This window comes from Camelina sativa, chromosome 4 (genome assembly GCF_030686135.1).
Source record: "Camelina sativa cultivar CO46 ecotype springtype chromosome 4, ASM3068613v1".
Classification (NCBI taxonomy): domain Eukaryota; kingdom Viridiplantae; phylum Streptophyta; class Magnoliopsida; order Brassicales; family Brassicaceae; genus Camelina; species Camelina sativa.
The window spans coordinates 32,593,731-32,606,302 of NC_141883.1; the positions used below are offsets into that span (position 1 = coordinate 32,593,731).

Below are 12,572 nucleotides of genomic sequence, written 5' to 3' on the forward strand. Positions count from 1 at the left end.
TTTGTTAAAAGTAAAAACTTTTTAATCTGCGTGTCTTAGTTAAAACATCCTATATTTTGAAATGGAGAGAGTAGTACAGTTTGATTTTGGAATTGGAGGAAGTAGAGAAATTAGGCTTTTTTTTCTTTTTTTTTTTTTTTCTTTTTTTACTTCTGGAAATCGAAAGATTGTTTGACAAACAATTAAGAGAAACCCTAAAAATTTGTGTTTGGTTTAATTCATCTATTGAATTTTTGTTTCCTCTCTGGATAATATTGTCCAGAAGATCGCCAAATCCTTCCTTCAAGTGATACAACCATGACCGAGACATCATCATGGTACTTCCTTCTATCTCCTTGTGGAATATCCAACAGATCATGAAACTCCATCCCTGCCACAATTTGTTGTTGGTTTCATACATTAACAACCGGCTGCTTAGTTAAGCTTAACAACAAAACAAAACTTTTCTCATCCAAGTTAAAACTGTACCGTTCTTGGTGGCAGCGCGAGATAGAAGCTCTGCAATGAGGTATTGAGCAGGATCTCCTTCAGGAACGTTTTCGATGAACCAAGTCACGTGAGCAACAACCTCTTCGTTGCTGAAGTATTCATACAATCCATCCGATGATAACACCATGAAACGATCGCTTGAAGTCAGTCTGTGATGGACTGTACACGGTTCGCAGGTGATGTACGGGTCTGTTCCAATGTACTCTACCCGGAACATCTCAAGCAACGCTTCATTAAAATTCGGCTGCAACAACATAAAGTGAATTATTAGTCTAATTAATGTGTGTGGTTTTGAAAGTTTGTTTGTTTGCAGCTTTGTTTTCTACCTTTTTGAGAAACCCAGCACCGAAAGCTCGAGTGACTTTTAGTTGGCCTTTGACTCTATCTTTCAGTATGGACTGGTCATCTTCCGGATGTTCAGATTTGATCCGCGTAATTTCCTGAAACAGATTTCAAAAAACTTTTACTTTTTTGGCAAACCATAGCCAAAGTCTTGCACTTTCACTACTAACCAGATAAATTGTCAGAGATATATATATATATATACCTCTTCCACACTTGTGCTATGGTCACTTGAGAGTTGAACGGCTCTCATCTTTAACCGGTACGAAGTCACATCTCTGTTTTTGTTTGAGACACTGATCGGAGTTGTTTGATTGTGTATTGGAGATTCCTCTGATATTCTATCCAGTTCCATACGTACAAGTGATTCCCGGGACCTACTCTTATGTCCGATACCCTCATCATTCCCAAAACCGGGATTAGAGTGACGATCATGGAGCCTTTCTTGGGCTAAGATAGCCCGACTATCCCCAACGTTCATCACATAAACATCTTGATCCTTCATTAGCATTACAAGAACGCATGAACCCATTAGTGCAAGCTCTGGGTTTATGTCAAGAGACTTGTCTACCATTTCCATGTAAGCCTCTTCAGTATTCTCTAGTGCTCTAGCCATTGCTCTTAGCACAGCATCATGGTCTACAGTTCCTGACCAGCGTCTCCTAATCGGTCCCGACGACTCCACTATCTTCTCTTCAACGCAAGTCCCTTCTTCCCTGTGCCAATCATAATTCCAAGGAAACAGCTTTTTCCGCAAAGACTTCTGTTGTTTTTGATACATTCTTCTTATCTTTGAGCTTATCTGTGATTTTTTAGTCCCATGGCTTTGTCCCGAGGCTGGAATCCCATCAAGAACACCACTACGGTCGGTGGTACAAGGATCATTTCCAGCTCCTCCACCTGAAGTAGATGGATGTTCAACCTGATTGGTCATGTCGTTTAGAGCCACACTCCCGATTTCTTCTCCTTCCCACCGTTCCAATTGAAGTAGCTCATAAAGTCTAGTGCTTTTCTTGCCAGGACCTGCTAAATTTCCAGGTGGACCATCAGCAATCGGAGTGTCAGCATTTCCAAGGCTACTGTTATTATCAGTCATGACCTCCTCACTTCCTGCCACTACTGACTTTGAATGCGGCTCACTGATAGTTTCTGGATCACACAAGTACTCTTCTGTGGAAGGAGGTTCCTGGTCTGGCTGCAATTGATTATCTACAGATGGCTCTTCATAATCCCAAAGAAGACCTTCCAATTCCTTGTCGATAGCTTTATAAAGATGGCTCATTACGAAATCTGGAGCATCCGGTCCACTAAACCCATCATATATCCCAATAAAGAGCCGTCAAGCCGCCCCTGATGTCTCGGTGGTCAAGATCGGCTCCAGCCTCCGCCAGAAGCTTTAACATGCATGATTATGTGATGATTTCATATATTGTCCAGTTGTATATTTAAACATATTTAACATGCATGATTTCATTAGCTGATTGTGTATATGCCAGACATACAATAATGTCATTTATTGCTTAAGTTTGCACTTGAAAATTTTATTTTACAAGAAAAGATGTGTTTTCTTTCTTTAAGGAATATCAACTGGAGACCTATGTGCCATAAGAGATACAACCAGAGTACCGCCTGGAACTTGTAATAAACCTAACGGCGCTTTATTATGTCAGCGAGGTTGCTATAATGGAGGGATTCAATCTGATTTGTTTGGCACATGTCTAACTACGCCGAAAGGAAAAGTTTGCAAATGTCACAACTGCATACTTCCATAATCAAAAAGATTTTATATGTGCACATTTTATATCCGTTTACTGTAAAATATTTCTATGTCTTAAATTATTTCAATCACAATTAAAGTAAATAAATGATTGATTTTGGAAAATATTCCAAATATATTTCTCTATCAAATAAGATAACTTTTTAATAATTATTATATAATTGTTTATTACTAGAATATATTTGTGTACATTTTTTACATGCATTACTTAAACATTATCAAAAATAATTTGCAGAAAAAATATTATTAGCTAAGATTATCATATGCTACGATGATATATGTGCGAATATTATATTAATTCAGTGCGAAATAAATTATATGTCTAAATGATTTCAATGAAAACAAATGTGATTTGTTTTGTTTTAAAGTTAGTAAGATGAAGATGAAGACAAAGAAAAAATCAGTCATTATAATAAATATTTTTTCTTATATACAGTATTATAAAATTAGGTGCAGCAAATTTTACTTTAAAAAAAAACAACAACAACTAATTTTTACCACATTTATAGGATTATTTTATGGACTACATTTATTTATTTTTATTTTTAGAAAATTGACCCTTTCTTCTATTATATAATTGGTGTAGCAATTTTTTACTTTAAAAAACAAACTATTTTTAACATTTGTGTAGGATTATTTTATGGAATACATTTATTTCTTTCTATTTCTAGAAATAAACCATTTCTTCTATATATACTTGATAACTGTGTTATAGATATTCTCATAAAAAAAGAGAAGAAAAAAATATAAATCAAAAATAAACAAAAAAAGGATGAATAAAAGAACAAGTAGTAGTGCGTATGTCGCTGGTTTCATCACTCGTGTGATGCTCTTGTTGTTGATTTTTACAGGTATGTATACATTACAACATATGAAAGATTGTCCATATATATATATATATATATATATATGTTATTTGTGTTTGATTTTATAAGTTATAACTAGTGCATATTTACCGGAGGTGATGACAATTTCCCCAAATGATCGGATCTGATTGTATACTAAGCGATTATTATTTCCTTTCGACAGAAGGAAATCAAGCCAATGTTCTGATCCTTCTTTAGGTGCACAGAAAAAAAAACCAGTTGTATATTTAAACATATTTAACATGCATGATTTCATTAGCTGATTGTGTATATGCCAGACATACAATAATGTCATTTATTGCTTAAGTTTGTACTTGAAAACTTTATTTTACAAGAAAAGATGTGTTTTCTTTCTTTAAGGAATATCAACTGGAGACCTATGTGCCATAAGAGATACAATCAAAGTACCGCCTGGAACTTGTAATAAACCTAACGGCGCTTTATTATGTCAGCGAGGTTGCTATAACGGAGGGATTGAATCTGATCGGTTTGGCACATGTCTAACTACGCCGAAAGGAAAAGTTTGCAAATGTCACAACTGCATACTTCCATAATCAAAAAGATTTTATATGTGCACATTTTATATTCGTTTACTGTAAAATAATTCTATGTCTTAAATTATTTCAATCACAATTAAAGTAAATAAATGATTGATTTTGGACAATATTCCAAATATATTTCTCTATCAAATAAGATAACTTTTTAATAATTATTATATAATTGTTTATTACTAGAATATATTTGTGTACATTTTTTACATGCATTACTTAAACATTATCAAAAAGAATTTGCAGAAAAAATATTATTAGCTAAGATTATCATATGCTATGATGATATATGTGCGAATATTATATTAATTCAGTGCGAAATAAATTATATGTCTAAATGATTTCAATGAAAACAAATGTGATTTGTTTTGTTTTAAAGTTAGTAAGATGAAAATGAAGACAAAGAAAAAATCAGTCATTATAATAAATATTTTTTCTTATATACAGTATTATAATATTAGGTGCAGCAAATTTTACTTTAAAAAAAAAACAACAACAACTAATTTTTACCACATTTATAGGATTATTTTATGGACTACATTTATTTATTTTTATTTTTAGAAAATTGACCCTTTCTTCTATTATATAATTGGTGTAGCAATTTTTTACTTTAAAAACAAACTATTTTTAACATTTGTGTAGGATTATTTTATGGAATACATTTATTTCTTTCTATTTCTAGAAATAAACCATTTCTTCTATATATACTTGATAACTGTGTTATAGATATTCTCATAAAAAAAGAGAAGAAAAAAATATAAATCAAAAATAAACAAAAAAAAGGATGAATAAAAGAACAAGTAGTAGTGCGTATGTCGCTGGTTTCATCACTCGTGTGATGCTCTTGTTGTTGATTTTTACAGGTATGTATACATTACAACATATGAAAGATTGTCCATATATATATATATATATATATATATGTTATTTGTGTTTGATTTTATAAGTTATAACTAGTGCATATTTACCGGAGGTGATGACAATTTCCCCAAATGATCGGATCTGATTGTATACTAAGCGATTATTATTTCCTTTCGACAGAAGGAAATCAAGCCAATGTTCTGATCTTTCTTTAGGTGCACAAAAAAAAAAACCAGTTGTATATTTAAACATATTTAACATGCATGATTTCATTAGCTGATTGTGTATATGCCAGACATACAATAATGTCATTTATTGCTTAAGTTTGTACTTGAAAACTTTATTTTACAAGAAAAGATGTGTTTTCTTTCTTTAAGGAATATCAACTGGAGACCTATGTGCTATAAGAGATACAATCAAAGTACCGCCTGGAACTTGTAATAAACCTAACGGCGCTTTATTATGTCAACGAGGTTGCTATAACGGAGGGATTCAATCTGATCGGTTTGGCACATGTCTAACTACGCCGAAAGGAAAAGTTTGCAAATGTCACAGCTGCATACTTCCATAATCAAAAAGATTTTATATGTGCACAATTTATATTCGTTTACTGTAAAATAATTCTATGTCTTAAATTATTTCAATCACAATTAAAGTAAATAAATGATTGATTTTGGACAATATTCCAAATATATTTCTCTATCAAATAAGATAACTTTTTAATAATTATTATATAATTGTTTATTACTAGAATATATTTGTGTACATTTTTTACATGCATTACTTAAACATTATCAAAAAGAATTTGCAGAAAAAATATTATTAGCTAAGATTATCATATGCTATGATGATATATGTGCGAATATTATATTAGTTCAGTGTGAAATAAAGTATATGTCTAAATGATTTCAATGAAAACAAATGTGATTTGTTTTTAATTTTATAAGTTATAACTAGTCATATATTACAAAAACAGAAATATGCCTTTTAACCAAAAATCTATTGTGTTTTTTTATTTTTTCTTTTAAGGATCAATTGAAGGGATATGTAAGAAGAGAGATACAACCATAGTGCCGCCTGAGACTTGTAATAATGTCAGCGAGATTGCTGTAACAGTGGGTTGCAGGATTCTTCATTCAACACATGTATGTCTACACCGAAAGGAAAAATTTGCACATGTCACAACTGCGTACTTCCATAATCAAAAAGATTTTATATGTGCACATTTATATTAGTTTACTGTAAAATAATTAGATATCTTAAATTATTTCAATCACAGTTAAAGTAAATAAATGATTGATTTTGGACAATATTCCAAATATATTTCTTTATCAAATAAGATAACACTTTAATAATTATTATATAATTTTTTATTATAGAATATATTTTTCATATGATACATGTGCAAATTCCATATTAATTCACTTTGAAATAATTATATGTCTAAATGATTTTAATGACAACTGAAAGTCGTACTAAAATCGATAGATTACATATATAATCGAATATTAGTAAAATTTGATTTGTTTCGTTTTATAAAGAACAAGAAAAAAAAAATATGCAGTTTTATTATATTTCAAGATTAGCGAGACCCATGTAGAATAGAAGTAAGACCTTTTGCATCACAATTAGAAGAAGAAAGCGGAGACAAAGTGAATCAGTTCACTCGATTTTCTTTTGGATAGGGAATCATAGCCACCCAATCATTTTGAAGCGATGTCAGCCCCTAATCATAATATTATAATAAAGATTAGATTGATAGGAGTCGGACAAAAGGGACAAAATTTAAACAATTACAAGCCCAACAAAGCTCAAAGTAAACCAACCCCAAATAAGATGAGTCAACAAGAAAGATTGACAACACTGAAGACACGTGGTAGATGTGTAAGAGGGTCAAGCACACGTGTGACGGAGGGAAGTGATCGCCGGTCATCGCCAACAACGATCTCCGATGTCGCAGAGCTCCAAACCAGTAGGCCGGAAAGTCGTCGTCGATGGTAATCCACAACGTTATCCAAAGAACTCTAGAATCTTCATCCTCCAAACAGCAAATTTCTTCTGAACTAATCCCAAATTGGACTAAAGCTTCACCATTAAACTTGCAATTGAAACAAACTCAATGGACCCATTAAGCATCGGCTTAGGAATTACACAATCATCATCATCAATTACTTCGATTCAAACCAAAGGAATGATAGAAAATTGACCCTTTCTTCTATTATATAACTGGTGTAGCAATTTTTACATTTAAAAAAACTATTTTTACAACTAGAGTGCCGCCTGGGACTTGTAATAAACCTAACAGCGCTTCATTATGTCAGTGAGGTTGCTATAACAGAGGGTTGGGTTCTACGTTCGGCACATGTATGATTACTATTGTTGCTGTACAACTTGAAGAAATCACCATTAACGACAGTGAAAAGGAAAGCAGTTGAATTGAAACGAAGGGTCACGCTTGAAGTAGGAATTTGTTCTTTTGTCAACTAATAAAGATACTAGTAGTTGAGTTGGTTACATGTTGAATACAAACATCCAATGAGTGAGATACAGATATACAAATATTACGCTTTAGTATGATATAGTAATAAATGTACATTTTTTTTGTGTTTTTTTTTTTTTTTTTTTTTGAGTTTGTGGAATTCCACATTTATAATTCTTGGAACTATACAGATTTAGTTAGCATATCCGATGCAAAGTGGTTTCTTCCAAAGACTTTCAAGATTGCTAGTTCTCTTCTCTCTATACAAAATTAGTATATCACAAAATTTTTTTCTTCATTTATATTGAAGTTAACAAGTAAGTAAATTACATGAAACAAAACAATAAACAAGGTGAAAAAAAATGGATTAAAGATTAAAATTCAAAGAGATTTCAAAATATACAGAAAAAAGTAAACCATTTATAAAAAAAAAAAAAAAAAAGAGAAGAAAAAAACAGCATAACAACAGCAAAAAAAGGAAAATTAGAAGAAACCAAATATTATTATGGCCATTTATTTTGATTTTACTATAAAAAAAAAATATGAAAAGGATAAAAGTAACAAATAAGGATGTCATGTTGGGGTTCAATTACATTTGTGAGAAGAAAACTCGACGCATATTAATTTATCATGTTGTAAACTAAACCGGTTCGGTTTAAATCCAATTTGTGGGCTCAATTTAATTCATTTTGGTTGAATTTAACTAAAGCACCATTTTCTTCTTGGGCACAATAAATGTGAGAATTAACAACGCCGGGTTCACCGGGGCAAACGGGTCGGGTTAACCGAGATGGATAGGGGGTAAAACTGAAAACAACCCTGAATTGAATTTAGTAAATTCTAACGCTTCAACGTCTCTTTCCTTTTTTCACTGCCGTTAATGGTGATTTCTTCAAGTTATACAGCAACAATGGTGGTTTCCTCAAGCTCTATGGCCAAAAACAACTGCTTTCTTCAAGCGTGACCCCTTCGTTTCAGTTTGATTATTGGATCTCTTCTTCGAGGAGGGTTTTGCAAATTAAAGAGCCTTTTCGGGTAAATTGAGTTTTTTTTTTTTTTTTTTTTTGTTGGTTAAATCAAAGAGACCCTCCTTGAATAGAGTAGAGATTCTTGTTTGTTTGTCTTCCCTTTTGCTAATCGTCTTCTAAAAATGTAGTTTATTTTATTATGTAATCAGTTTCTTCTTGGTTAGTGTTGTTTCGTTTGTTTGATTTGATTACAAGTGAAATGTAGTTTGAGGAGTTTTGCTGCTGGTTTGTGTAAACCGAGTTAGTTGTAAAGGGATTCCTAAGTTTTTTAGATTCCCAACTTTTTTGAATCCAACGGTTTTAGAACAAAACAAAAAAAAAAAAAAAATATATGTAGTTGGGGGCATTCCTTACCGCCATACCGTTTATTAATTAATTAGGTCGATGACTTTGAGAAATTTGTTAAAAATCGATGGATATCAGATTTTAGAAAGAAGTAAACCTAACTTCTGAAATCGATAGATGGATATCAGATTCTCGGCAGTGGTGTTGATCCTCCTACTTGCTGCTTCTTTTGGTGTTACTCATACAGATTCGTTTTATGTTTCAAGAAACACAAGTCTCGTTTCTCCTGGCGGTGGTGTCTTCGAGCTCGGGTTCTTCAGTTCTGGTGGCGATCGTTGGTATTTCGGGATATGGTACAAGAAAATCCCTAAGAGAACCTACGTTTGGGTAGGGAACAGAGACACACCTGCCTACAACTCTAACGCAACTCTTGAAATCTCTGGTGCTAACCTCGTTCTCCGCGATAATAACCGCATCATCTGGGATACTCAGAGGAAAAAGGAGAGATCTCCGGAGCTGGTGGCGGAGCTCCTGGCTAACGGAAATTTGGTGCTGAGATACTCGCAAAGCATGGACCCAAGAGATTATTTGTGGCAGAGTTTTGAGCATCCAACCAACACGTTACTTCCGGGTATGAAACTCATATCATCCAAAGTCCCAAATTATGCGTCACGTCGATACTTGAAATGCTGGAAAGAAGAGAATAATCCAGCAAGAGGAGACTACATCTTTGGACTCGACGGTGATAAATTTCCTAGGATTTTCATCTCCGAGGGAGAGGAAGCTATCAAAAAGTATCGGAGCGGCGGTTGGAATGGTATCGAATTCGCTGACGTTCCCCTGGTTTTCAATTCAAGTAATCAAGATGGTCAGACGTCTTTTTTGTTTCAAGACACCACCAACTACCTCTATTCTAGAGTCACATTGACGTTCAAAGGTATTTTGATGTGGTATACGTGGGATATAACATCACAAGAATGGATCACTCGATGGGGTGCACCAATTACATTTTGTGATCAGTATAACTATTGCGGCACCAACAGTTACTGCAGCGGGAACACGTGTAAGTGCATCAAAGGGTTTGAGCCAAACATCGCAGGAGGAGGATGTTTTAGAAAAAACCCGCTGAGCTGCGATAGCAACAGGTTTTGTCTCTTCACCAGAATGAAGCTGCCGGATACAATGGATGCAAATATATATACCTCACACTCAAAGAAAAGCTGTCAGGATATGTGTGTCAATGACTGCCACTGCACTGCTTATACGGTGGCAGTATATCAAAATGGCACTTTATCATCAAACTGTGTGACTTGGAGCAAAGACCTCGTGGATGTTCAAACTTACACCGCAGCAGGTCAAGATTTGTACATCAGACTCAATGGTATATATATATATATATATATATATAGAGATATTGCTTTCTCACAAATTGTTTTCATTCACATTTTTCGCGTTTAAGAATTAATTCTTGTTCACTCAGTATATATATTTTTGTTATTGGGTTCCAGGAAAGAAGAAGAACAAAAAGTGGCTTATCATAGGTCTGAGCGTTGGAGCCGCTGCTGCTCTCATCATCATTATAATTGTGGTACTGGTTTGTATTTGGAAAAGGAAACAAAAGCTAGCAAGAGCGACTGCAGTAAATGAAAATGTTATGGAATCGCAAACTGAAGAAAATATCTTTGGAGCAGAGGATACAGAGACTCCGCAACTTCCACCCATGGATTTTGGAACAATATTAAGCGCCACAGAAAGCTTCTCTGAAGCTAATGAGATTGGACATGGTGGATTCGGTACTGTATATAAGGTATAAAGAAGAAGACATCATTTGGCTTTTCTTATAAAAGTTTGGCACTTCAATTTCTCATTATACTTATGTTATTATAAGATTGGGATTTTGCCTATGATTTTTTTTTCTTCTTTTTTGTTGCTGTTGTAGGGACGTTTACCTAGCGGGCAAGCAATTGCAGTGAAAAGACTCTCTGAGATCTCAAGACAAGGGACTGTGGAGTTCAAAGCCGAGGTGATGTTAATTGCAAACCTCCAGCATATCAATCTAGTTAGACTTCTTGGTTGGAGCGTTCACGAGGATGAGAGGGTCTTGGTATATGAATACCTTGAAAACGGAAGCCTCCACCATCGACTTTTTGGTGACTTCTTTATACAATATATAATATATAACAATTAAGTTAACATCCTTATATTATTATTATTTTAATTTATCGAATTGTTTTCTAACCGCGTTATAGGTGGAGGCCAAAACTCATGTGAGCTGAACTGGCAGAGGAGATTTGACATAATTTAGGGCATCGCTCAAGGACTTGCGTATATGCAAGAAGGTTCGCGAGACATGATTATTCACAGGGATCTTAAGCCAGGAAACATCTTGCTTGATAGAGGTATGATCCCCAAAATTTCAGATTTCGGGTTGGCAAGAATCTGTGACAGGAGCGAGAGGGAGACTAAAACTACGAAGCCGTCTGGTACTTAGTAAGCAATCAATCAAAAACTTTGGTTACCTCTCTCAAACTAACTACAATGTATATCTATATGGTTTTGTTTTAATTAAAGTTAAAGTTTGAAAATGTTCTTCCATGCATTATATGCAGTGGTTACATGTCTCCGGAGTACGCAGAGAACGGGTGGTATTCAACAAAGTCAGATGTCTTTAGCTTCGGGGTGATGCTCCTTGAGATTGTTACTGGGAAGGAGAACAGAGCCTTTTCATACACGCTGTGCAGCACTAATCTTCTAAGCTATGTAAGAGTTTTATTTTATTTATTTATATATATTGTTTAATTATTAGTACTTCCCATATGTATAAAAAAAACTAACAAGCAATGGCCTGGTTCTCGTGAACAGATTTGGACCAACTGGAATGACGATAACTGGGAGGATACTGTTGATCAAACCATACGAGACTCATCATCATCATTTCAGAAACAACAAGTCCGAAGATGCCTAGAAGTTGGTCTCTTGTGTGTTCAGCAAGATGCAGAGGACAGACCAACTATGTCGTCGGTGTTATTGATGCTTGTTAATGATACAGCTGCCATCCCGAGCCCTAAACTTCCTGGTTTCTTCAGGGCTGAGGGTCACAATGAGGCTTCCATAACGTCTGGTTCTTTAATATCTACCGCCATAAGATACTCCTCCTCGACATCACGCCCCAGTTATTAGATCGTTTGTTAATCTGTACGTAATTTCTTCATGCTTCTATATATGCTGCTATATATTGATATTGCTGTTCAAGATGATTGATATTTACAATTTCCAAGTAATAAAGAGACCTTGCATATGTGGTTACATTGAATGGTTATGCTTCTTAATTGATGTTCTTCTGATTAGAGAGAGAGAGAGATCATTTTCATATTTCTTAAACAATAAGAGAGATCAGGCATACCTCTCAAAAGGGTTTAAGCGTACCACCAAAACTAAAGAAGGAAAGTAATTGAACGCACCACTTGAGGACCTCAGATACTTATTGAATTATCTGAATTATGTCAATATGTATTGTCTTTATTTGATTTTATCACTAATGCCTATTTTTTCCTAATAAACTTATATCTTTAAAGATAAATTCATTAGCTGATTGTGAATACCAAATGCACAACAAAGCTACCATTCACTTTAACTCTTTTAAAAAGCATGCATTTTATTAAACAAAACAAAATCTTCTACATTCCCTTTTCTTCCATTAATTTTCTCTTCTCATCTAAAAAATGAACAGGTTGTTTAGTGGAGATATGAGTATTCTCGTTCGTTGCTTTATTGATACATGTATTACAGAATAAAGTCGACGCTACTGAAGTTCATATATTCTTAGTTTTGTAAACTTTTAGTCTCTTACAATTTTCTAGCCTATCCGGTTTTCCTGTTGTTGATCTGTTGAATAAC

The 12,572-nt window shown here is 33.9% G+C and overlaps 3 protein-coding genes, 3 long non-coding RNA genes and 2 pseudogenes across 6 annotated transcripts; 6 read left to right on the plus strand and 2 right to left on the minus strand.

Annotated features, from left to right (window-relative positions):
* Positions 1–116: 116 nt before the first annotated feature.
* LOC147946420 (protein phosphatase 2C 32-like) lies at positions 117–2,244 on the minus strand. Its single transcript, XM_087512124.1, has 4 exons — positions 1,037–2,244; positions 816–929; positions 469–733; positions 117–370 (listed from the first exon to the last, which is right to left on the minus strand). Exons 1-4 carry the CDS (start codon positions 2,111–2,113, stop codon positions 219–221), a joined length of 1,608 nt encoding a protein of 535 aa, XP_087368250.1. The 5' UTR covers positions 2,114–2,244; the 3' UTR covers positions 117–218.
* A 1,054-nt stretch (positions 2,245–3,298) lies between these two features.
* Positions 3,299–4,186, plus strand: LOC147946421 (uncharacterized). The gene is made up of 2 exons (XR_015597776.1): positions 3,299–3,459; positions 3,835–4,186. It is a non-coding gene; the product is annotated as an uncharacterized LOC147946421 (long non-coding RNA).
* LOC147946422 (small nucleolar RNA Z103) lies at positions 3,564–3,666 on the plus strand (annotated as a pseudogene).
* A 515-nt stretch (positions 4,187–4,701) lies between the features above and the next one.
* Positions 4,702–5,609, plus strand: LOC147946423 (uncharacterized). The gene is made up of 2 exons (XR_015597777.1): positions 4,702–4,885; positions 5,261–5,609. It is a non-coding gene; the product is annotated as an uncharacterized LOC147946423 (long non-coding RNA).
* LOC147946424 (small nucleolar RNA Z103) lies at positions 4,990–5,092 on the plus strand (annotated as a pseudogene).
* Positions 5,610–6,372: 763 nt separating the features above from the next.
* LOC104774232 (uncharacterized) lies at positions 6,373–7,342 on the minus strand. Its single transcript, XR_765274.2, has 2 exons — positions 6,710–7,342; positions 6,373–6,609 (listed from the first exon to the last, which is right to left on the minus strand). It is a non-coding gene; the product is annotated as an uncharacterized LOC104774232 (long non-coding RNA).
* A 1,474-nt stretch (positions 7,343–8,816) lies between these two features.
* Positions 8,817–11,057, plus strand: LOC104774233 (receptor-like serine/threonine-protein kinase SD1-8). Its single transcript, XM_087512123.1, has 4 exons — positions 8,817–10,056; positions 10,184–10,482; positions 10,615–10,825; positions 10,925–11,057. The coding sequence occupies exons 1-4, from the start codon at positions 8,853–8,855 to the stop codon at positions 10,978–10,980; spliced, it is 1,770 nt and encodes a 589-aa protein (XP_087368249.1). The 5' UTR covers positions 8,817–8,852; the 3' UTR covers positions 10,981–11,057.
* LOC147946425 (G-type lectin S-receptor-like serine/threonine-protein kinase SRK) lies at positions 10,945–11,988 on the plus strand. Its single transcript, XM_087512126.1, has 3 exons — positions 10,945–11,165; positions 11,285–11,435; positions 11,538–11,988. The coding sequence occupies exons 1-3, from the start codon at positions 11,005–11,007 to the stop codon at positions 11,853–11,855; spliced, it is 630 nt and encodes a 209-aa protein (XP_087368252.1). The 5' UTR covers positions 10,945–11,004; the 3' UTR covers positions 11,856–11,988.
* The last annotated feature ends 584 nt before the right edge of the window (positions 11,989–12,572 follow it).